General features: G+C 34.7%; 1 protein-coding gene across 4 annotated transcripts in view; it reads right to left on the reverse strand.

Moving 5' to 3' along the window:
- Positions 1 to 1,135: 1,135 nt before the first annotated feature.
- Positions 1,136 to 24,387, reverse strand: part of LOC149074634 (tripartite motif-containing protein 2-like) — a 78,614-nt gene continuing 55,362 nt past the window's right edge. For all 4 annotated transcript variants that reach the window (XM_089247026.1, XM_089247028.1, XM_089247029.1 and 1 more), the window contains 3 exons: positions 21,104 to 21,148; positions 15,975 to 16,021; positions 1,136 to 14,502 (listed from right to left, as the gene is read on the reverse strand). In XM_089247026.1, coding sequence (XP_089103152.1) covers positions 12,448 to 14,493 — 2,046 coding nt within the window. In that variant the 5' untranslated portion in view covers positions 14,494 to 14,502; positions 15,975 to 16,021; positions 21,104 to 21,148 and the 3' untranslated portion in view covers positions 1,136 to 12,447. The remainder of the gene's footprint in view (positions 14,503 to 15,974; positions 16,022 to 21,103; positions 21,149 to 24,387) is intronic.

Consider the following 24,387-nt stretch of genomic DNA (forward strand, 5'->3'; position numbering starts at 1 on the left):
CAGAAAACCTAAGCTGCTCGTCAATGAGAATTCCCAAATCGGTGACCCTAGTTGCATCCGGGATAGTGACACCATTCAACTCGTAAGAGAACCGTGGGTTGTTCGAACCAAAATGAGCGACCATGCACTTATCAACGCTAAACGTCATGCTCCATTCATTTGCCGATGCTGCAATCCTGTTTAAGTTGCTCTCTCTGGAGCAACTCCCTATCACTTTTTTGATTCCCGATTACCCCATCATCTGCGAATTTGCTAGTAATCCCATCGATACCCTGATCGACTTTATCGATAAAAAGTGAAAAAAGTATGGGGACAAGAACACTTCTTTGAGGAACTCCACTTGTGACGTCTGTCCAACCAGAGAATTTCCCGTTCACCATAACTCGTTGCGACCTATCCAATTCAGCAAGTTGCCCCCAATTCCAATCTCGTGTAAACGCTTCAAGAGTTTGCCATGTTGGACACGATCGAATGCCTTCTGGAAATCGAGGTAAACAACATTTACATTTTTGCTCTTACCCAAAGCCTTAGTTGCGTGATCATAGAAGCAAAGGAGGTTAGTTACACATGACTTCCCCTTCCTGAACCCATGCTGATTATCCGACAATACATTATTCTCGTCTATCCACTTCACAAACTGCCTTTTGATGATAATTTCCAAAATTTTCGAGAGGGAACTCGTCAAACTCACTGGACGATAATTGGACACCGCTTCTCTACTACCCTTCTTAAATATCGAAACAACATTAGCAAGTTTCCAATCCCTTAGGAGTTCTACGCATTCGTGTCAGATTTTTTTTTAATTCTGCACTCGTACATCGCGACATAAAGAAAAGAGTTGTAACACATTTAAATGCAATTAATAGGTGTAATTAGTTTCTTCAAAACAGCACTTAGTTAACTCAGATCTAATAATTAGTCTCCGAGACACGATCTCGTTCATGAACGTGTGTCGAATCCGGAAAATCGGAAATCAACATTGCGAGTACAGTTCGGTACGTCCGCTCTCACATACGTCGGAGCAGTACCCACACACGGCATCGATTTTAAAGACGTTTTCATGTCACAAGTTTATCTAAAGCAACATACTTTGTTGAATGAATTGGAAACAAAAAATAGAAAATAACGATTTTTCATTATGGCAAGCAACAAATTTATTGACTCGTTTTTTTCCTCTAAAGCTTCTCTGCTTTGACTAGAAGCATAATATTGATTACATAAGGCATACAACAAATCATCATCAATGGAACTTATGATACTATAGGCATTCATAGCTTCCTTTTTTGCTAAGAAACATCACTGGTAATAGTACTAAGACTGCGACCTGCGCAGGGCACTCTCTTCAAAATCATTGGCACAAGCACAAAACGAACAAAAATATCTCACACAAAGCTAAAAGCATAAAAATGTAACATCGAACAAAAGGAAATTATACAAGTAACAGAGATTATCACTGAGATTCCCAACCTTTTAACATAACATTGTAAGCTCTAGATACATTAGATACATTTTGTCTTGCATATCACTCACACAATCTGTTATAGCACCAATCCTTCATATCTTAATTTAATGCATACTGGTTTTCTCATTGACCATTCACTTATTATTGCAACATTAGTAAGCACGCTGTTATGATGATGATGTAAACATATAAGACAAAGGTTGGGAAAACCCAGTAGAATATATCTCGAACACCAATTGCACAAACAGTTCATGGTAAACGTGTGGGTAATTTTTTTCTCTTTAAATTCTAAGCTGACAGATTGCCATATAATGTGCACATGATTATACTATTATAATTTGATAGGGCTCTGTAGGCCTGATTTTTTTTAAATGACTTCAAAATTTGCTTAATTACTTCAAAGTAATAGAAATTAGTTTGTAAAAATAGGTGCTAAATATCTTATCACTAAAGGGAAATAATTAGCAACATGCATCCAAAACAAGTGACCAGCACATATGAAACTGAAAATTTGTGGCTATTTGCACTAAGAAAAATATTAAAACTTTGTTTTGAAACACTCAGCCTTGTTAAAAACACCAATTTATGTTGTACACCAAAAAATAAAGAAACACTTGTTGAGCATGATTCCTATAAAAATATACAGCACAACTTCTCCATTCTAGACTCCTTGAGACCTAAGTGATTCTGGACTACACAGTTTTCTGTATTTGGGAACCAGTTTTGTTAATCTCCCAAGTTTTCATATTCAAAGCAGTAATATGCCTCTTTGAGCACTTTGATTCATATGTTCCTTCGAAATAAAATCAATGAAGCAATATATATAAATGCATATACACGGATAGTTTGATTTTAAACCGTAATTTCTAATTTACATATATATTGTTACGGGTTTATATCTCTATATAAAAAAATCCCTTTACTTCAAACATTTTTTGTAGGCATTGTTCAGATCCGAAAAAAAACTGAAAAATAGATTTTATTTTAGTTTCGGAATATCATATAAAAGATAAATTTTCCTATTCTCCACACAACATTCTAACTGGTGTTCCACATTATAGCTTTTTCTCAAAAGTTCAACTCTCTCTCTAACATATGTATCCAAAAACATTGTTTTCATTTGTAGCTTGCACTTGCTACATCACTTCTCTATGTTTTTGGCATGTTTGGAAATTCACTTAGATAATCACAGAAAATAATAGTGTGCTAAACAAGTTCTATAGCACTAATGTTCACTTTAAAGCAAAGAGAAATGAAATAAAAAAAAGAAAAGTTATTTTGATCTAAGCTGACTTTCTGATTATATTTAGGTGTCATCACTTTTTCCACAAGTCCAAAAACTGCAGCAGACACCAACATCGTCACATGGGGGGAGGGAGAGAAACAAAAGGAGGGGACTAAAATAAACGCAAATGACCAAAGTTATAGAAAATGCCAAAACACAGAAATTAGGTAAATAAAAAACATCAAAGTTTCTGCTTGAAAAAAAAATTCTCAGCAGAAGTGTTTGGATTATGAGTGTCTGGAATTTGAGAGGGTCTACTGCACATCCATTTTATGCATGGACATAATAAATACAACGCCACAACAGACACAATGCCCAACGAGGTGGCTGATAAGTACTGTAATAAACATTTTACATTTTGATGCTGAATTTGTCCGTGGCAAAATAATTGTATCTCAAAAGTAATTAAAACAGACTTTGACATCATTCTGACCAGGAATTTTGCTGACAATGGTTATTGAACCAAATCACAAATAGTTTTTTTTGCTGGCAAGTAAAAAATGTGATAAAATAAAGTAGATAATAGATCAAATTCACCAAATAATTGTCTACTAACTGATTTTGCAAATCAGAGTCATTTTAGCTAATGTTTTGTTTCTTTTATCCAACTTTTTTTTGTCTGATAAGCCAAATGAATACAAATATAGTAAAACTCCAGTGTTAACTTTGACCAACCATTTCTCCAACAGAGCCTATTAAAATAGTAATTAAAATATGAACATACAGTAATTTAAAGAAATTAACACCTGTGTATTTGATTCTTGATTATATTATACCTACTGAAGTGGAAAAAAAAAATGTATATCACTCAGTTCTCACAAAATAAATATTTAATGATAAAAGTACAATTACCAGCTTCCCTTCACAAATCATAGATCTTTTGGGAAATGCAAAAAAAACTAAGATTTGAATTTTTAAAATAGTTTTTTGAACAAAAAATATGTTTTTAATGATTATTAAATGTATATATTGAATGTCAATATATTCAATAAGGAAAAAGTTTAGGTCGAAGAGAATATTCTGCACAACTTGAAACAAATTTTTGTTTACAAAAAAAAAAAAAAAAAAAAATTCCATTCTCTAAAAATTTTGGTTAAGAATTAAAACAAAATTTTCTGATATTAAAAAATTAGGTTGGTGGGCAAAACTTTAATTTGGCTCAATTGGCATTCATCAATTTATATAAAAATATTTTCCTTCTTTCAGAAATTATAGATACTGGTAATCAAATATGCTGTAATGTAAAGTATATATAGTAGGAACAATAAATGTGTGAAAAATCTAGAGATATGAAGAAATAGTTAAAACAGCATTTTAAATGACAAAAGTGCTAGTGCTGCTCACTTGTTAATTCAAAAAATATACACACGAAAGGTAATTTTTGAAGAAGAGAACCAAGAAGGAATTAGTGTAAGAGTAAAATAGAACCTATGCTATATTGGTCATCATCAGGGGACCCACATGCATGGTTCAAAAAGTAGTCTTTTCTGAAGAGTTGCTATGCTTGATTGCACTAAAAATGCCAATGTTAGGGGAACATGTGTTCTACTTTTTCTAGAACCACGCATGAGGTTCCCCCTGATCGTGAACAAAGCATAGATTCTATTTCACTCGTAATTTCATCTTGGGTTTTTTTCTTAAAAAATTATCTTTTGTGTGTGTGTATATATACAGTGAAACCTGTCTGACTTACACTGTATGAGAAGGAAACCTGTCTTGAATGGAACAGAAAAATAGTCTGGTGGATAATTTATCCTTATTTATTTATTCAATATTGCTTGGCCGAGGCCTATACAAGGGAATGTGGTGAAGTTTGACAGAGACAATTGACGTTACGAAGAAAATCAGAAACTGTTGTACAATCAATAATGTTTGATGAGAGGTTGTTCCAGTCAGTTAATGTTCGAGGAAAGAAATCAAATTTGAAACAGTCTGTGGATGCAAAGATGTGTTTCAATTTTTGTGAATGGTTAATTCTTTTTGAAAAGTATGAAGCTGGAGTTAGAAATTTGGAAGTGTCGATATGAAAATGGCCCTGAAGGATTTTGAAAAGGAAAGATAATCGAGAGATATATCTACAGGTAAAAAGCGGTTGCATATTGAGAGTTGGTGCTTGAGTTCAATGACGGAGGCAGAGGATGACCAATTAATGCTTTTTCAATTATGGGAAACCTCTTTAAGAAGAAAACTGTCTAACACAGTGGCCTTCTCAATGGAAGACACGTTCAGTCAATTATTAGATAAAAACCTACTGAAACAAACAATTTTTGGTCAAGTGCAAGTTTTTGTCCTTTGAATGGGAGGAAGTTGAGTCCTACTGCGCCCCTTTTTGTTAGGAAACTCTTTTACTACTTGGAAAAACAATGAATTCTTATTATCTATTTGAATTAGTTCTGTAAATAAGGGGTTGAGACTTAGGTGGAAGTCGATTTACTATTCAAAATTTAGTAAAAGCCTATTCAGTAGTTCATCTACAATGAAAATGGTGGCTGTTGCTAGAAAACACTCCTGTTCCTTGGGAAAATTTTGATAATTCCCATTTAAACTAGTTTGGGAGAGAAATAGGTGAAGGAGACAGAATTATTGTTCAAAATTTAATGATACAGTGTTTTAGCATTTCATTCTGTTTAGAGATGGTGATCAGCTGCAAGAATCACATTTTTGATTTAAACACAGAAGTGGAGGTAATATAGGCAAAAGAAAATTAAAATTTAAGTGTAACACAGATGTAGAATCTTTCTTTCACAAACGTTATTGGTTGTTGATCTCATTATCACTGTTTTTAAAAAGGTACACTATTTCTCAATTCTTTATTTTAAGTATTAAAAATTTTCCATTTTCGATAAAAGTTTATTCTATTGTTATTCAGGAAAACGTTTTATATTGAAGTTTAACTATTAATGCATTAAATATGAAATTTCAAATTTATAATCATTTGAAACAGCAAACATGAAAAAAGTCAAAATAATAATATACATGTGTCTGTTTAATACTCGTTGAATTATGGTAGTTAGAGTGGTTTTCTCAAAATTTAAATTTTGCAAAATGACAAATAAATCACTGCATGTTTTTTACGTGCACTTTTATAAAATGGAAACCTCTCTGGACTGGATAATAATGCCAGTCTCTTGACGTCCCATTTTATACAGATTTCACTGTATATAATTGTTTAAATGAACTTTTATGATTCAAGAAAATAAAATTTTCAATCATAGAAAGTAGCTCAATAATTTTTAACTGAGTAATTGAAGATTTAGGCAGGCCCATGATTCAAGTTATACATACAAACACAAACAATGAGGAAAACTAAAATACTACCTAATAGAAGTCAAAAACAAAAAGTCACAGAAAAATTACATGAGAAAACATAATTTCACATACATCCAACAATTTATTTCTATATATATATTACCACACTGAACTACTATGAACTGATTGCACAAAGGGTAGGAACACTCAGGTGTAATACTAGGAAAAAAATAATAAAGGTATGAAAATAATATAATTACACAAAACCCCTCACTCATATGTATGAAAAACTAAATTTTAGCACTAAATACTATGAACTGTCATAGACTAGCACTGCGATTTTCAAAGTACAATTTCTGACTGACAGGGCCGTCTTAAGAGCATGATGGGCTCCCAGGCAAAATGATTTTTCTGAGGTTTCTACTAGGTCAAAAATATGCCCACTAATTTACCTGCTTAATCTCAAAAATTTTAACCGGAATAAATTTTCATGAGGCCTCGGGTGAACCCATGTGTTAAGACAGCACTGCTGGTTGATACATTGAATTTCAAAGTTTCTCATGTGTCATCATATTTCACAATTCATGTTACTCGAACTACTGAATTAGAGAAGTTTACTTTTCAACAGTATTTTAAAAGCACAGAAGTGGCAAGCAACACTTCCAGATACAACTTCACATAAATTCTTATCAGATTATGGGAGAGTTAACTTTGTATGGTAACCCCTTACAGCTCAAATGTGTAATATTACAAGAAAAATTAGTATTTTTTTTTCTTTTCCATGATTCATTTACTGAATCATTATTTAGTGGTTCATTAACTTTTCACATTATGTCAAAATGTAACTATATTGAAGTTTTTTGATTTAAAATTATATATGTGTCTCTATTTTTTACAAAACAATGTTCTTAGATATTTTTGTAGCTAAAACGAACAAACTTAAATGGAGGGGGGGGGGGATTTCCTATCTCTAGTACATTTCTCCGAATTTTTAAATAACTGCCACAAGTAAGGATTTCCTTTAATATTGTGAACTAAATTGATCTGTTCAATAAATTTAATACAAAATGAGATTCTAAAAAAAAACTTTTTGATTTTCCCCCGCTCTTTCCTAACATTTCTTCTTTCCACCTTCTGAACAATGACACAGTAGAGCTCCTATAATCTGTGATTACCAGTGAACAGAGTTCAGCTTAATCTGAAGTGCCATTTTTATATTTTTATATTGCTGCAGGAGTGTTTCTCAGAATTTTTGCTAAAATCCTCCAGGCATGCCCACCAACAGAGGATCTGAGTACAGATTCATGGGTGGGGAAAGGGGGTAATCTTTAATGCCCAAATGAAAAGCCTAGAACCATCACCGTCATTATTGTATTACCCAATTCAGTTTGGAAAACCTATTCCACTATCAGAGGGAGCATAAAGTCTATACAAGGGCATGGATTTCTTGAAGTGGGGGGGGGGGGGAGAACCTCGGGCAAAGCAAGCATTAAAGAGTCTTAATGCCTGGGGTCAAAGATGTTTAGTTATTCAGTAAATGTGATGTTCAAATTCAGCATCCCTTAAGTTATGGATCCTGTACAAAAGCCACCAGCCCGTGCAAAAATCGACATCAGATATGCAGCTGTATCCCTGCACAATGAAAGTGCGCAATTATATTTTAGATCTCACAGGAATGAGACGATATGTTCAAATGTGGAAAAATGAAGTGAGGTCATGCTATTTTAACTCACATTGGTCCCTGAAACCCAAGTAGTTGAAAAACATGTCCTTACTAAGTGAAATTTCACAGTGGGAATGATTGAGTTATATTTTCATGCATCATTTTTTGAAAATTTCTGGTGATCTTATGCACTATCATCTATCAATGACTTCACTGATGAATGTTAACAAGAAATGTGTGCCTGCTTTTCTAATTTTGATACAGATTTTCTTTTCCACATTTTGAGATGGAAAAGTTAGTTTATACTAAGTTTTTAATAATTGAAGTTGGTTATGCTCCCAGTTAACTCAGATTATCAGGGCTTTACTGCACATTATTTATTTAAATGTTTCTAATGAATCTTCATGCATATACAGCCATGAAAAATGTTTATAAAAAGTTAAGGTGCTGAAAATGTACCACTCCAATACATGTAAGACTCCAATGTGACAGGGTTGGGTTTTTACCAGTAAATACCATGGTAAAAATCTGGTATATACAATTAGCCTTTATGTATCAATGATAATTAATACTTAGAGTAACTGTTTTTAATTTACTAATAGATTAATATTTGTTTAATTAATAATTATTATGTATTTTATAATATATGCATACAGTTAGATCTCTATAGTTGGCTTTACAAGATGATTAACCATGAGCAAATTATATGTAATACTGATAACTTTTTTTAAATACTTTTGCATCATCTCTGTATATCAGTAGAAGAAAAGATGGATAAAACCACTAAAATTATCATTAGTTAAAAAATTTCAATTAAAATGTGGATAGTTTTTTTTTTTGCTAACCTGTTTGTACAGTCATCATGCTTCATTATGGTTGGTTTTTCACAGGAAAATTTAGACTGGTAAAAACCTGGTTGACATACTAACAGACTTTGTTTATCAATAAGGCAGGGCTTGACAGATCAAGAAAAACTCCAACATTATATGCCAACCAAATATTTTAGGAGGCAAAAAAAATGAGAGTGTGGTAACCCAGGTCAATAAGATACTTGCTTAAAGTGCCAAAGGATGTTTAGAGGTGTTGCCCAATACCCGGTTTATCCTTGTCAGAAACTTTCTTGACATGGGGGCATAACAGAAACAGCAACAACATAACCACAGAAAAAGATTACTACCACAGGGAGTCCCACACCAAGGACTTCCCAACACGAGAGTACCAACCTGTCACTGAGTATAAAAAGGAAAAATGTCCAACCCTGCCATTTGGAATTGGCAATAAATTTAGGTTCCGGTCAAATGAGCCCTTGTGTGCAGAAAATGACTGGTGCGACAAAAATGATCAAATGACCACGAGTGCAATTTTTTTGCCCGAGCTAGAAATCACACAGAAGATTTTAGCCACCATTGAAACCTGTCACCTGGGATTAGTCAAGGCCTGCAATAAGGTATTAGTTCATTGCATATATATATGGTATAATATATATAAGACTATTTATAAACAGGTATTTTGACCAGAATTTACAGTCTATTCTTGTTTTCACACTTCTATCCATATAAGCATATAATACCAACATAATGTTTATGCCAAGAGAATTTATATGATGAAACGAGCATACGTAGGCACTTTAATAGACATACTAGTAAGAATATAATCATATTTTCTGTGTTTGCACAATAGTTAGCTCAAAGTTATGCCTTTTGTTCAGAAAAAATTTTGTTCAGTAGATAATTTTTTCAAATAATGGCAGAAAAAGTGATTTTTTTCTCTGAAAGTGGTAAAAAACACGGGTTTTCCTAAGTTGGTAAAAACTGGGAAAAACATGTTTTTACCATGACGATTAAAACCATGGTAAATACTGGTAGAAACCATCAATGTGCCAACCCTGCAATGTGATAGCACTATTTAAAAATAATCTACATAAAAGGATATCAGAGATATAACATGCATACATTTGACTACAAAAATGTTGTGATATTTTTATGCTAAATAAAATATCTGAAATTTGAATTGGAAATACAATATAGTGCAATTCATCTTCTAAAAAAACTACAAAATGTTTTTGACAAAGCTAACACTAAGTTTATTAAAAGTAAAAAATAAAAATAAAAAAATAAGCTGCTCCGCATATATAAATTGAGATTCTCAGAAAAATCGCCAATGAAAATAGCAAATACATGAAAAAAATCAAAACCCCTTATGCATTTAGACACGCTACGGATGTCATCTCCAGAGGATACAAAATATCATGCTAACTGAGGATCCCACTTGGATTGATTACCAAATCTTAACTCTCAATTGCTCAGTCTTCATTCTGGTCACAACTTTTGACTTGAACAGACATATATTTTTTCTTTCTGCTGAGCAACCGAGAGTTAAGATTTGGTAATCAATCCAAGTGGGATCCTGAGATAAGGATCCAAAATATCAGCGCATGATATTTTGTATCCTCTGAAGACAACACCCATAGCATATCAAAATACATAAGGAGTTTAGTTTTCCTTGTATTTGCCTTTTTTGTTGGTGATTTTTCTGAGTTGTTAGGCAAAGTTTACCTACTCTTCCATAAATTGAGATTCTTGGTAATTAAATGAAAACATACAGATTTTTTAAGTAAAATATTACTGTAAGACAATATCCCTCTATGTCTATTAGTGCATGTGTTACTTCATATTCAAATCAACAGCAGAGGAGAAGTTTTGAAAATTTTCAAGTGTTCATAATTTTAATTTATGAAGATAATCATAATAACACATAACATAAAACTAAACTAATTTTAATGGTTATAAGTACATTCAAAAAACAATGATGAATTTTGAAAATACTTTTGAGACAACATCCTAGAAAAATCATGGTGGATTCAAACTTATAAATCAGTGTATTATGAACATATTAGTCTTTCTTTGTTACATGACTATTTTTTCAAAGCCAAACTTTTACAGGTTCTTATTTTCACAAAAAGCTTCCATGTGAAGCAGCCCTTGAAAGATCAATCTTCAGCTAAGAAGTATTAAAACTAGACACTTAAGCAATGGGCAGAGTTGCTTTGGAGTGATGAGTATGTTTCTAATGTTTAAATCAAATATCTCATGTGTCCAATGCACCAGAAATTTTATATGCACTATCAGCTTCTTACACATGGTGCAAAATTAATCCAGCATTCGTCCTTCAGTAAAAGTAAAAACAGACAAAAAACAATTTTAAAACATTTTTGAGAGTAATGCTTTTTTCTGTAATAGTACAATGCCAAAAGAATGGATTTTAAATATCACAAATGACTCAAAGCATGTTGCTAAATCTGTTAAATATTGTTTTAGAAAATTTAAAACATGTCAGAACTGCAAATTTCCTGTTCGTTACTAGCCAGATTCTGCATGTTTTGAATGAAATTCAGTAATCAAAGCCACAGGATATCTGACTAAAAATTCAAACATTAATACTTCAAATAATATTCGGAAATAAATTTAAGGGGTTTCTTCTGATTTTTTGTGTGTGTGATGCCATGATTTTGAATATTTTATAAGAATAAGGTGCGTTCTGAATTGCAAAGTTGTTTTGAATATGTGTTACATTATCATTTATTAATATCTGTGGTTTCTCTTGAACTAATGCAATTGATTGCAAGGCTTGGAAAATCAAAAAAAGTATTTAGGAGCTAACCATGGTTTTTGCACAAAAACAATGTTTTTTTAAAACTTCCCAGGACTTGATTACGTCTTTCAACATGAAGAGTTATGTAATGAATTCGAAAAATTGTATCATCTTTGGACTCATAATTTTTCAATTTCATATAGAGTTGTTTAGGCACCAATACCAATATTTTCTAGTCGCCATGATGACCTGGCATTTGTCAAGCCCTGATCACTATTGAATTATTAGAATAAAAAGTGGTATTATCAATATTTTAATCCTAACAAAATGCCCAGTAAAAACTATTTCAATACTTTTATATGGAGGATTCAGAAGCCAACCAATGTAAGTCAATTTTTTGAAAATGACTTGTGTGTATTGCAAGTACTTCTTTATTGTTAATATTTTCAGTTGCCAAAGCATTGAAGTTGCTGTCTTTATTCTGTAACAGTACATAGCGCCAATTATACTGACCATGGAATAAAAAGATCATTTAAAAGACCCTTTACCTTATTTTTTAATGCTTATTGACTTACACTATAAAAGTTTTAGAAAAGTTCTTTTATAAAACTTGAAAAATACAACCAATAAGCATATTGGTTACATCCGAGCGAATATAACCAATGGGCATGTTGGTTGTTGTTTTTTTTTCCAAGTTTTGTAAAAGATCTTTCCTCAAACTTTCATAGTGTAATCCCGGTCTTATACTGATTAGCTTCTTAACCCTATATATGTTGATTTAAAAATTAATTGGTAAAAGAATAAGTGTTGCTATATTTTAGTACAGATTGAAATTTTTCAACTCAAACCATACAATCATATGTAGTATCAACAGTTTCAGAAAACAAACCTTCAAAGCAATTTTTGACTTGGGAAAATTTACATCAGGTTTGGACTGACTACTAATATGTAATTGACTACACAATTTTCTCATTTTTAAAATGTTTCTATACAGAAAAAGGATAGGCCTACTTTACATCGAAGGAAACAAAATTATATACTTAGCAATCACTTGGATTAACACTAACTGAAAACTATTGTATTCAACACTTGTAAAGTTGATAATATGAAATTGCTTCAATGGCATGAGGAATTTCAGTGATAGTAAAATCACTCAATTGATGAAAGAAAAATATTAAATGGTGGCCAAGTATTGTATCAATGGTACCTGAACTTTTTTATGCAATCATTTCCCAAATCAACCACAATAGCTTTGAAATCATCTGTTGTTGATATACCACTAGGTCGCTTCAATTTTGAATCCCAGCTGTCAATACAGAATTGCAACTGACCAGATAGAAAACTGAACACTTGGATGTAGCTGGAATTTTTTTCACACCTTGTCACTAGCACATTTCCTTTGCTATCACAAGTAACACCACCATGTCGACCTTTGTTTTTACCTTCTGGAAAAATTTCTCTCAGAAACTTTCCACATGAGGAGAACACTTGAACTTTAGCATCTGCAACAATAATTTCATCTTGTAAACCAACTGACAGAGAACTAATTAGACTAAAACAGCCATTTTCAGAACCTTTGCGGCCAAATCTTGAGATTAAAGATCCAGTTGACTCAAATATGAATATTGAACAAGCACCATTGTCAGCTACTAAGATGTTACCTTTGCTGTTTACAGCTATGTCAATAGGCTCTACAAAGTCATCATGGGTGAACTTTTGAATATAGCTTCCTTCAAAGTCAAGTTCTGTTACATATTTGGTTCTCCAATTCACAATAAGCAATGTATTCTTTACCGAGATTGCTATGCCAGTTCCGCTCCTTTCTTCCATTCCTGCAGTTGAGATATGCTGAAGAAAAACAAAGTCTTTAGAAAGAACTTTGATGCGACTGTTACCAGTATCCAAAACAAAGATTTTCCCACATGACGAAACTGCAATGCCAACTGGTTGTAAAAATTGTTCATTACTACTACCACGTGTTCCAAAAACAGAGATAGGATTAATGTGTTCAGATGCAACAAACTGAAAAGGACTTTCTTTAATTTGGCGATCAAATATTGTTACATTCAGTTTATAGCCACCGGGTTGCTCAGGTGTAAAGTTGATATAGTATGTGCCATTATTACAATCTTCTAAGTGAGTTTTGACACTATCACCATTTTCATAACGAAGATCTACAACAACAGGATCACCTCCTTCAGTCTGAGCAGCTCCATGATAGTTGAAAGTAGTTATAATTGCTCTAGTTTCCAGATGAGCAGCACATGGTTCAATGCAAGCTACACAAAGTGCAGGATAGGTGGTACTGGAACAGACTCTACCAAATTCTCTCAATGCCTTCTCGATATCACCTAATGCAGAGTTATTCTCATATTCATATTTCAAGAAGGCATTTTCTCGAGGTTCTAGCACACTATTAAGGGAATCAAGCTTTTTGTTAAGGTCACTAATGCGATTAGTTATGTTCCTCACCTCAACCTGGTATTGTAGCCCATTGCATTGTTGTTCAACTTGCATTTTCTCAGAATCGATGATGGATAGTTGATCTGTTAGTATCTTTTTCTTGCTGTCACGAAGTTTTTGTATACTGTTAAATAAATCTTGCTTTCTTTTATCTAAAGCACGGGTAATCTCTTGGAATGAACAACATATGCGATCAAAGGTTTCATCAGTTGCATCTTCCAATTTAACTATCTCTTCATTAACATTTTCTGATGCTTTGTTGAGTTTACTGATACACAAGTGTGCTTTATATAAAAGAATTTCTGACATCCTTTTGATGGCAACCGAGAATGGTATTACTGTGTGTTGACCGCTTTCAGCACCATTTCCATGAGCACCTGTTGTGCATTCACGACAGAACACACAGTCACATGTTTCACAAAATAATAGCTCCTGAGTAGAATGGGAAGCACATTTTGGTATCACTTCTCGCCGCTGCCTAGACATGAGATCAAGTAACTGATTGACAAGAAAACTAGGGGGCAGTGCATTGATACCACCACGAGGAAGTGGGATAGTTTCTCGGCAAATAGGGCATCGAAATGAACCAGCATCTCTTACCCCACTACCTGCTGCTATCCGTTCCAAACAGCTCCTGCAAACGGTATGAGAACATTGTAGTAGTTTTGGAGTGTGATCTTGGCCATCATATGTGCATAGACATGTTCCACAGGTCAGAAAGCTTTCACTGAAGTCTTCATAGTCTATTGAGACAGTTTCAACAAGAGTAGATGACGTCATCTTCAATTTCTTAAAAAAAGAAAAGAAAAAAAAAGGATAAATATAGATATTGAATTTCAGGAAACACAGATGTTAACAAATTCAATCAATACCAACTATGAAATAAATAAAATAAATGTGAGATATTTTGTTTCCTCTTGGGGGCTAGAGAAAATCATATAAGATCCACAGAAAATTCTTAACAAGTTGAATGAGAAGTTTTATTACATACTTTTGGAATCCAAACAATATATATATACACAAAACCTATCTGCTTTGTTGAGAGCTCATGGTAATTTTAACTCATTTTTATAGTCTTATGGAATTGTTTCAACTGTCATTAAGACTAAAAATTAATATAATGATTAGAGCAGCCATAAGAATTCCTTATAAAATATTTAAAAAAAACCCTCACATTCACAATTTGAAAATGATTATCATGTGGGAACCACTATAGGCTTCACTCTGTGAAATTAATGTAAAAGAACCCCTAGCTAAACTTAGGGCATAAAAAACACAATAGATTGTTTGCACAAATATCTCTGTCACTATATGACACTAAGGCTAAATCATATAGCATAGGAAACTGCTGGGACATCTAAAGCCGGCAGCAGATGAACGCCTGTTTTTGGCCTTCTATGCTGTAAATTTCTTTTATAATTTTTAAATCATAAGATCGAGTGTATTACTCATCTCAACAAGTAAGGTCTCAAGTTTGGCATATCTGTAAGATGTATTGAACAGTGAAGTCAAAGATGGGTTGGAATGCATCAAACACCCAAAATTTGAGTAAAAAAGACTAGTAGAAATTTAATTCACACACATCCCATGTTACTCTTTTGCTCATTAAAGACCCAAGTTTGCTAACAACCAGGGACTGAAGCAGCTTTTCATTCCTTACAAGAATGATCTGATATAGGGACAGATTCTCAACAATAGCCCCAAGAAGATTCAGAAATGACCACCTTATGATGCTTCAGAAATCTTTGAAATCACAAGATGAGAAAATAAAAATTCTCTCTCAAGAGATGCCATTTGAGAGCGTCAATGCGGGGGGGGGGGGTGTACATGAAACCCTTGTCATTCATCAATATGACACTTCACAAACACACAACACATTCTGGGACGCCCAATTCATTGGAAATTCCTCAGAGAAATGTCTACCAGGTGCATGTACCATTTACATATTCACCAACAGAGATTAACTTCAATTGCAGGTTAAAGGATTGGAGATTTAAAAAGATTGGTTAAATTCTGGATTTTAACTAATCAAGAGTTGATCTCTAATTCTTCAACTTGCGATTGCAGTTAAACTCTGTCGGTGAATATGGCTATTGGTAGTAGATCATGTGTTTAAACTTTATTTCATTTGCTAATCTAAAAAAAAAAACTTACCGTCAAGAATATTTTTGTTAGTAAAAAAAAGACTTTATGCTAGTAAAAAATACAGTAAACAAATGTATGAATGTTTGTTAAAAATTTGCAAAAAAATTTAAACTTACATGGTTTAACTTTATTCCATTCGATTCAAATCACTTTTTTATGCTTCCTGTGAAATAAAAATCACCACCACATTAATAACAAATATTTTAACTTTAAACTAACAAATATTATTTCTAGAAGCATTTCATGAGTAAATAAGACTATAGTAAGTATCAAAGAGTTTTCCTATGTAAATGAGATCAGAAATTAATACATTACGAAACCAAAGACAAGGCTATAATAATAATTGCATTAATTATTATGTTATTAGTAGATTACCAAATTTATAGCATGATCTCTCACACAAAACTTTCTATAATTTTATGGAATTTCTATAAATTAATTTTATTGAGACAGTTGTGAAGTTTGGTTTTTGAAACTTATCAATATAAGAATATTATTCTATCAATAGAGTTTCAACTTTGAACTTCAACATCAAGTGTATAGCAATAATAAGGGAGCATGATTTGGCATTAGCCGAAATATGAGGAGTGTACATATTTGACTTCTCCATGCTTCATTTGCACAGTTAATACATAGTGACAAAATACACTTGTGTTTTAGTGAACACCCTACTTATATTCTTTAAAGTTTGTACTATGAGTTTAGAATTACCCTGTAAAGTAGACACAGCTTATTAGAAACATAATTTTATCATTCAGATATTGTTATCACTTTTCCAAAGAACAGACCAGATCTATATAGTGACATAGGGAAAATATTGTTTACAATTATCAGAACTCTCTTTTATATTATCAATTTTTCTTGTTCAATGTTTGTTTCTCTTTTTTTGCCCAAATAAACTGTTGGCAACAGAGCTACAAATTCAAATTTCATGTGAAGCCAGAGTTTTTCACAAAGTCCATGGATGATTTAGACTTCTATCAAGGCACATACATTTGTGCCTTCAAAAATACATTATTAAACAACAATAAACCAACACCACCAATTGTAGCACCATGGCTTAGGTTAATTACGAGTGGGAAATGGAAGAAAACTTAAATAACTTAATCAAATAGCTTCATTTCACAAGCAATCAATCAGAGCATTGCATTAGACTTGCATGCCCCCACTCAGCTTCATCCTGAAAACAATGTTTAACTTGAGCAGATGTTTTCTTCTGAGCATCTGAGAGTCAAGATTTGGTATCCAACCCAAGTGCAATCCCCAGTCAATATAAATATTGGTAATACTATATTTGTCCTCTGAAGACAGCACCCATAGTGTGTCAAAATGCATTAGGAATTTCATATTTTTAAGTGTATTTGCCTTTTTCATTATTCTTGTTTTGTGAAGGTTAAAGATTTACTTTTCCCCTATATGATATCACTATCAATTGGCAAGACTACGTGAGAGGTCAGATATTGTACCCCTTCCTTGTTGACAAACATTTCCATGCTGAATTAAAGGTGAATTTGTGGCTTTGCCAGTGGCTATTAAAATTTTGCCATCCTTCTCCCATTCCAATTACATATTGTTGATCATCAATCACTACAATTTGCTGCTTTGGGCTATAACTTGCTCCTGCAAATATGTCACTGTGATTAGTTCACAATGACTATTAGTCTACTATTAGACTATAGTTCCTAATCAGGATATCGTAATAGCAGCAATAATTCATGCAGGTGTGCTGCTGCTTCTTGTGAAATAAGCTTTTTGTAGTGGAGGCAAATGTAAGAAAGAGGAAAAAACCCTTTCTTCAGTTTTAATAGAATATTTCATAAGTAGTTACATTCAATTTTACAGAATATAGCATAAGTTTTTTATGGGCAGTGTGTGCTATAATTATCACAATTATTAGTTTTTTGTGATAATTGCTCTTATTTTGGGTTGCTGTATTTTAGATATACACTCATTGCCATAAAAATTTGCGCACCAAGAAATAATTGTGGGATCGAAACGAAAGTTGGCCTGAGCAAATGATTAGAAATGCAGCGTGATTGCACATTGCGTAATGCCACTAGAGGGCGTTGAACTTCGTTCTCCTTGGAGTATAAAACAGGTAAGCAGAGCTTGCTGGAGTGTATTTAATCGTTTGCAAAGGAAATGCTGAGGTAGACATGCCGTTACACCGCCGTCGAAGACCATATGAGCAGTTGTCAGAGTTCGATAGGGGAAGAATCATCGGGATGATGGAAGCTGGGTGGTCAGCTCGGCGAGTAGCTCGTCAACTAGGCCGTTCTGATTTTACTGTGATGAGGTGTTGGGACCAGTGGACAGAAGAGACGTCATTTACACTGCGACCAGGTTCAGGACACCCTCGACAGACCAGTCGTCGAGAAGACTGTCACATCATCCGAAACGCACGCATAGAGCCAACTGCCTTATTGGCCGCTATCCAGACACAGGCAGCAGCTTCACTACGGGCCCCTGTGTCTTCCCGAACCATCGCAAGGCACCTGGCTGAAGGACATCTGGTATCGCAGCGCCCATTACGTGTGCTGCCAATGACACCCACCCACCAATGCCTCCGTTTGGAGTGGTGTCGAGCACGACGGGATTGGACTGCAATGGAATGGAACCAGGTCGTCTTCAGCGACGAATCGAGATTCAACTTGAGCAGTGATGACAATTGTGTTCGTGTGTGGAGGCCCCGTGGTAAACGCTTCAATCCTGCCTTCGCTTTACAGCGACACACCGCTCCCACAGCTGGTGTCATGGTATGGGGTGCCATTGCTTACGATACACGGTCACCCCTAATATTGATCCATGGCACAATGACAGCCCAGCGGTACGTCCATAACATCCTTCAGCCACATGTGTTGCCACTCATGGCAGGGCTCCCAGGAGCCATTTTTCAACAAGACGATGCTAGGCCACACACAGCAAGGATGTCACAAGACAGCCTCCGCCACATTACCACCCTTCCCTGGCCTGCTCTATCCCCAGATTTGTGACCAATCGAGCATATCTGGGATCATTTGGGATGGCAAGTTGGACACCCTACGAGGTTGGTCAAACTAGAGGCGCATTTACAGCAACTGTGCAACGAGATGTCTCAGGACATCATACGGAACTTGTATGCCTCAATGCCCACTCGTATCGCATCGTGCATTCGCGCTAGAGGGGGTCCAACAGAGTACTAAAACTTCTGTTCATCTGTACTTTTTTCTGCAATAAATGATCCTTTTTCTTGGATTTTCTAATCACTTACTTATATCAAGGTAGTACTTACATGTGTAAAATTTCGTTTCATTTTGACGACTTCTTCTGGGTGCGCAAATTTTTATGGCAATGAGTGTATTTGATATCCATATTTTATATGGCATTTCGCCTGTTATAGGCTTTATATTTGTGTAAGTTTTAATGACTGGATGAGAGGCAGAGATGGCTTTTTAGAAGGAAAATTCTATAGGAAATCAAACCACAATCCCCTTTTAAGGAAGGAAAACATTGGTGCTGTCGTAAGGGAGTGGTGTAGCACATTGGACTGGATTATGAGAAAAAAGTGGTGTGATTCCCCACAAAGGCTTGCTGAATTTTTCTTCCAAACTACATCTCTGCATTGTATCCAGTTCTCTGTACCTCGTATGAATGATGGACAGTGACATTATATATTTAGATATGTAAAATTCTCGACAATAATCTTTCGGAAAATATTCTTGAGAATATTCTTATTGAGGAGAATACTCTCTGGTAGGGCTATTATAAATAACTTGAGATTATTCTTATAGGTTCTTGATGAGAATATTCTCCTGTTATTTATATAGTTACATATAATATCCTTGAGAATATTCTTTGGAAGGACTACTTTCATAAATTACTGGGGAATATTCTTATAAAAAATAAGAATTATTCTCAAGTTATTAATAATAGTCCTTCCAGAGAATATTCTCAAATATTCTCCTTGATGAGAATATTCTTCAGTTACCGAAATCTTTCCAGAGAGTATTATCAATATATGTAATAACATGTATTATAATAAATAATCTTGATAAATAACTTGAGAATAATTATTATTTTCAATAAGAATATTCTCTAGTAATTTATAATAGTCCTTTAGAATATTCTCTGTCCCTCTTCCCGTCAAGAAGATGGGTATATTGAAGTTTGTAGACCACAATATTAAAGTTTGAAAGCAAGAAAATTAAACCAACAGGGCTGAATTGCACAACTTTTAAAGAAATGTGAGTGATACAGAATTTAAGTGTATGTACATTGAAGAAAACAGTTCTGTATCTTAGAATGAAGGTGATTATACAAGAATAGCTTCCTTTATAAAACAACTTTGGTTTAATTTCTTTTGTTTTAAACTTATTTCTGAAAATTTATCTAATTTTAAAATAATGTTTTAAGGTTTTAATCTAAAGGTTTCTAAAATCTTTATAATCAAACTTTTAAAACCTCTCAGCATGACCTAGAGAATATTCTCGAACTAAAAGTTGTCATTGGGGGTGACTATACCAAAAATTGTTTTGTTGTAAATGTTTCAGGCAATGAAAACTGGTTTATATTTCACAATATAAACAAAATTAGTAAAAAAATTTAAATTTTTTAAAAGAAAAATAAATATACTTGATTATTCTCCAATTTTTACATACATCTCACATCTCTAATTATATTAGTGAAACATTTGTCATTCAACATAAAGTTCATACCTTTTGGGCTGTTATGGCGTGTTCCAGGTTTTTTTCGAAGCAGACGTTTCATCCACAACTGCAGTGGATATCTTCAGTGCAGTTTTCGACAAGCAAGGAGACAAAATAACCTCCTTGGATGGCCACTATCCACTGCCACTTTTGCTGGAGACGCGGAGGGATCAACCTTATCATTGTGACATCAAACAAGTGACGCGTTGATGTTGGTGGGATGTGGAGGCTTCCGATTCCCACCCACTTACGTCCTATTGACATTTACACATGACTTACTCAGCGTCTCAACAAAGAGGTTAATCCTTCCGCATCTCAAGCAAAAGTATCAGTGGATAACGGTGATCCAAGGAGGTTGTTTTGTCTCCTGGCTTATGAAAAGCTACACTGAAGACCTCCATGGCAATAGTGGAGGAAACATCGGCTTCAAAGAGGGCGGGAATGTGACATAACAGCCCAAAAGGTATGAACTTTATTATAAACTCCTGTCATGAAAATCTGCTTTCTCTTTTCACTTCACTAATAGTTTATCTAAAACAACCAAATAAAACAAAAATTACCCGCATTTCTAATGAGCCAACCATAATCTCCTGTGTCTTTCCATACTGAAAAAAATAAAAAATAAAAAGTCTTGGATAAGAACAGCAAACCACCCCAATACTAATACAGTGATCTCTCACTTATGCATCAGTGGAGGATCTTACAAGGAAAGGAGACACACACGTGAGAGAGACATGTAAGTGAGTTGTGTTATTTACCTATACATTTGACCAATGCGCAGAAAATCATCTTATAACTGAGAAAAACGTATAAGTGAGAGATCACTGCAATTTTAAATTTTGGAGGCTAATATAAATTTAAAAAAATTGAAAATTCTTGAAGCTTATATTAGAAGCATATACTTGAAAGAATATATTTTTACATCCCTTTCAGAACTTGTAGGTACACACAAACATATGGGTTGCTTTTTCTCACTTTAGATGTTTTTTTTCTAGCCACAAGGGATTTCAGCCCTGACTTCAAGGATTATGTACGTGTTATCATTGAAGTCAAGGCTGAAGAAAGAAATAAATAAGAAAATATAAATAAAAGAAAATATCTACATCTAGGAAAAATTAACTCTCCCTGTTTAATAGTATAGGGTCTGAAAGAGATACACAAGAAAAATTAATATCAAATTCCATTTAATATTCATTTGCATTAAAATAGAATAAGAAATAGAATAATTCTGCTGCCTGAGGCGAATAATATTTTGAAGTTTTCTTCCTTCACCTCTATTACCTTGATACAGTGGTTCCCAAAGTGTTAATGATGACCCCCTTGGGCAGTGTCATCTTAACGCATGGGCGCACCCGGGTACGACTCGGGGACCTCACAAAAATGGGGGAACTAATTGAAATTTTCGAAAATTTTCCCGGTAGGGCCTCAAAAAAATCAATTGGCCCGGGGCCCATAACACTCTTAAGACAGCCCTGTACTTGGGGGAGGGAGGTGTAACATTGATGACTTAAGATCTCACGAGAGAATTTCCTAATTAAAAACGTTTTGATGGAGTAAATACACTGCTCAAAACAATTAGGGGAGCACATGGTTTTAACAAAATTACGCAAAGATGTATACCGATAAGTAACATAAAATGAATCATCCATAATTTAAAGCCTAGCAGGAAACGGAAGAAGAAAACTTCATATGCAAATCAAAGTTCATGACGTCAAAAACCAGAAAAAGGAGATAAGGGCTGAAATCGGGATGTTGCAGAAACGTCTGTTTTACTGCCATAACTATGAAATTCGATTGCGCAGTATTTTTTTTTGAGACAAGGTGACTTGAGGATGTCTCAACAACGTGATTTACCGGAATCCATGGCATGGCGTGTTGTAGGCAGACTGGAATCCAGGCAAACACAACGTAGTGTCGCTGTTGGAGTGGCCAGAAGTGTTGTTGCAAGGCTGTGGAATCGATTCCAAGAAACAGGAAATGTTAGACATCGACCAGGGCAAGGTCGGCCACGCGCCACTACAGCAACTGATGACCGGTATGTACGGTTAACAGCCCGTCCAAACAGAACAGAGAATGCTACGCAGCTGCAAAGACGGTTGCTCTTGGCAACAGGACGAAGGGTGTCCAGCCAAACAGTACGTAATCGGTTTCATGAGGGAGGGCTCTATGCACGTAGGCCAATGGTCTGCATTCCGTTGAGTTGACCCCACGCCACCGTGCAGCCCGAAGAAGATGGGCTGCTGAACATCGAGATTGGGAGCAACATGATTGGAGCCAAGTGCTGTTTACAGACGAGTCCCGATTCAGTCTGGAGTGTGACACCCGACGTGTTCTGGTATGGAGGGACAGGGGCACTCGAAATAACCCTGCATTCATTCGTGAAAGGTCACAATACAGATGAGCTGGTTGGATGGTATGGGGTGGAATCAGCATAGGCGGACGTACTGACCTGCATATCATTCGGAATGTCACTTTGACGGCCCGAAGGTATGCAGACGAGATACTGCGACCTCATGTCATCCCTTACGCTGGAGCCATTGGAGATTCCTTTGTTTTCCAGAATGATAATGCCCGACCGCATAGAGCTCGTCTGGTGGAGAACATGCTTGAAGCTGAAACAATACAGCGTATGGAATGGCCAGCGTGCTCTCCTGACCTGAATCCAATCGAGCACGTTTGGGACATGCTCGGACGACGCATTGCTGCTCGACCAAGGCCGCCTGTTACTGTCCGAGACTTGCAGATTGCACTTCTTGAGGAGTAGAACAGTATTCTCCGAAGTCTGTTCGATAACCTCATCGCATCCATGGCAAACAGGTGTGCAGCAGTCTTAGCTGTTCGAGGAGACCACACGCCGTATTAAAACTCATGCATCATGTCTAAACAGTACTTTTTTTTATCGTTTACATGTAACCAAATTGTTGCCCTAAATCATCTTTTCATGTTTTTTCCATATTTTCAAAGAATTAAAGCTTAATTCCAAATGTTTTTATGTCTTTTTTCTGTATTGTGCATTGATACATGTGTACTATCCATTGTACGCCAATACATGGCTGTCTCGCACGGTTTTCTTCACTTTTTTGCTTGCTTCCCTAATTGTTTTGAGCAGTGTATATCAAAATCAATATAATGATTCTTCTTTGAAGGTGGAGGCTGGTTCCATAGTGAGCACACTTGTTTAAATTTTTTCCTATGGGTTTTGAAAGAATGTTTGCCCTTCAAAGGATTAGTTGAGCTTTTAGCACATATATATCATACAAGGCATTAAAATTCTACGAAAAATTCATTAAAAATATGAAAATTTATTCAATCAAGAATCACAAGTATGTTTTTGTGCATTTTTAAGAGAAAACATGAAAATCCAAGAAACGCTCTCCTCATCCCTTAAAATAGCGACGAGAGACTTCAGTTTTTAAAATTGTGATTCACAGCATTATGCTGCTTACATGCTGTTAGGTTGTGTAACATAAAGGTAAGTTTTTCCAACATTTTGTATTTATACGTTGCAACAAAATAATTTAGCAAAATAACAGCTCCGAGTTCAATCATACATTTGTGACCAGAGGTGTACGCAGGAGAGAACAAACATAAGGGGCAGTGTCATTCCGCACAGATATAAAAATTCTGTGAGCAAAGAAACAGGTCTGTGCAAGTTTAATAAAAGGCAATGTGTCCCCCACATTTGAAAAAAAAAAATAAGGGGGCACATTTCATGTAATTACATTTTTCCTTTTTATTGTGAGCATCTCGATGCTCATCATTCCCTCCACCATCCTGGAGCTGAGACACCCCCAAGACTGAGACCTTTGGTGAGGCCTCCTCTCTAGTGAATTTATTGTATAAA

The sequence above is a fragment of the Pholcus phalangioides genome, unplaced genomic scaffold, assembly GCF_987345545.1.
Source record: "Pholcus phalangioides strain wild (caught in Gottingen) unplaced genomic scaffold, Ppha-v1.0 ptg000017l_1, whole genome shotgun sequence".
In the NCBI taxonomy this organism is placed as follows: domain Eukaryota; kingdom Metazoa; phylum Arthropoda; class Arachnida; order Araneae; family Pholcidae; genus Pholcus; species Pholcus phalangioides.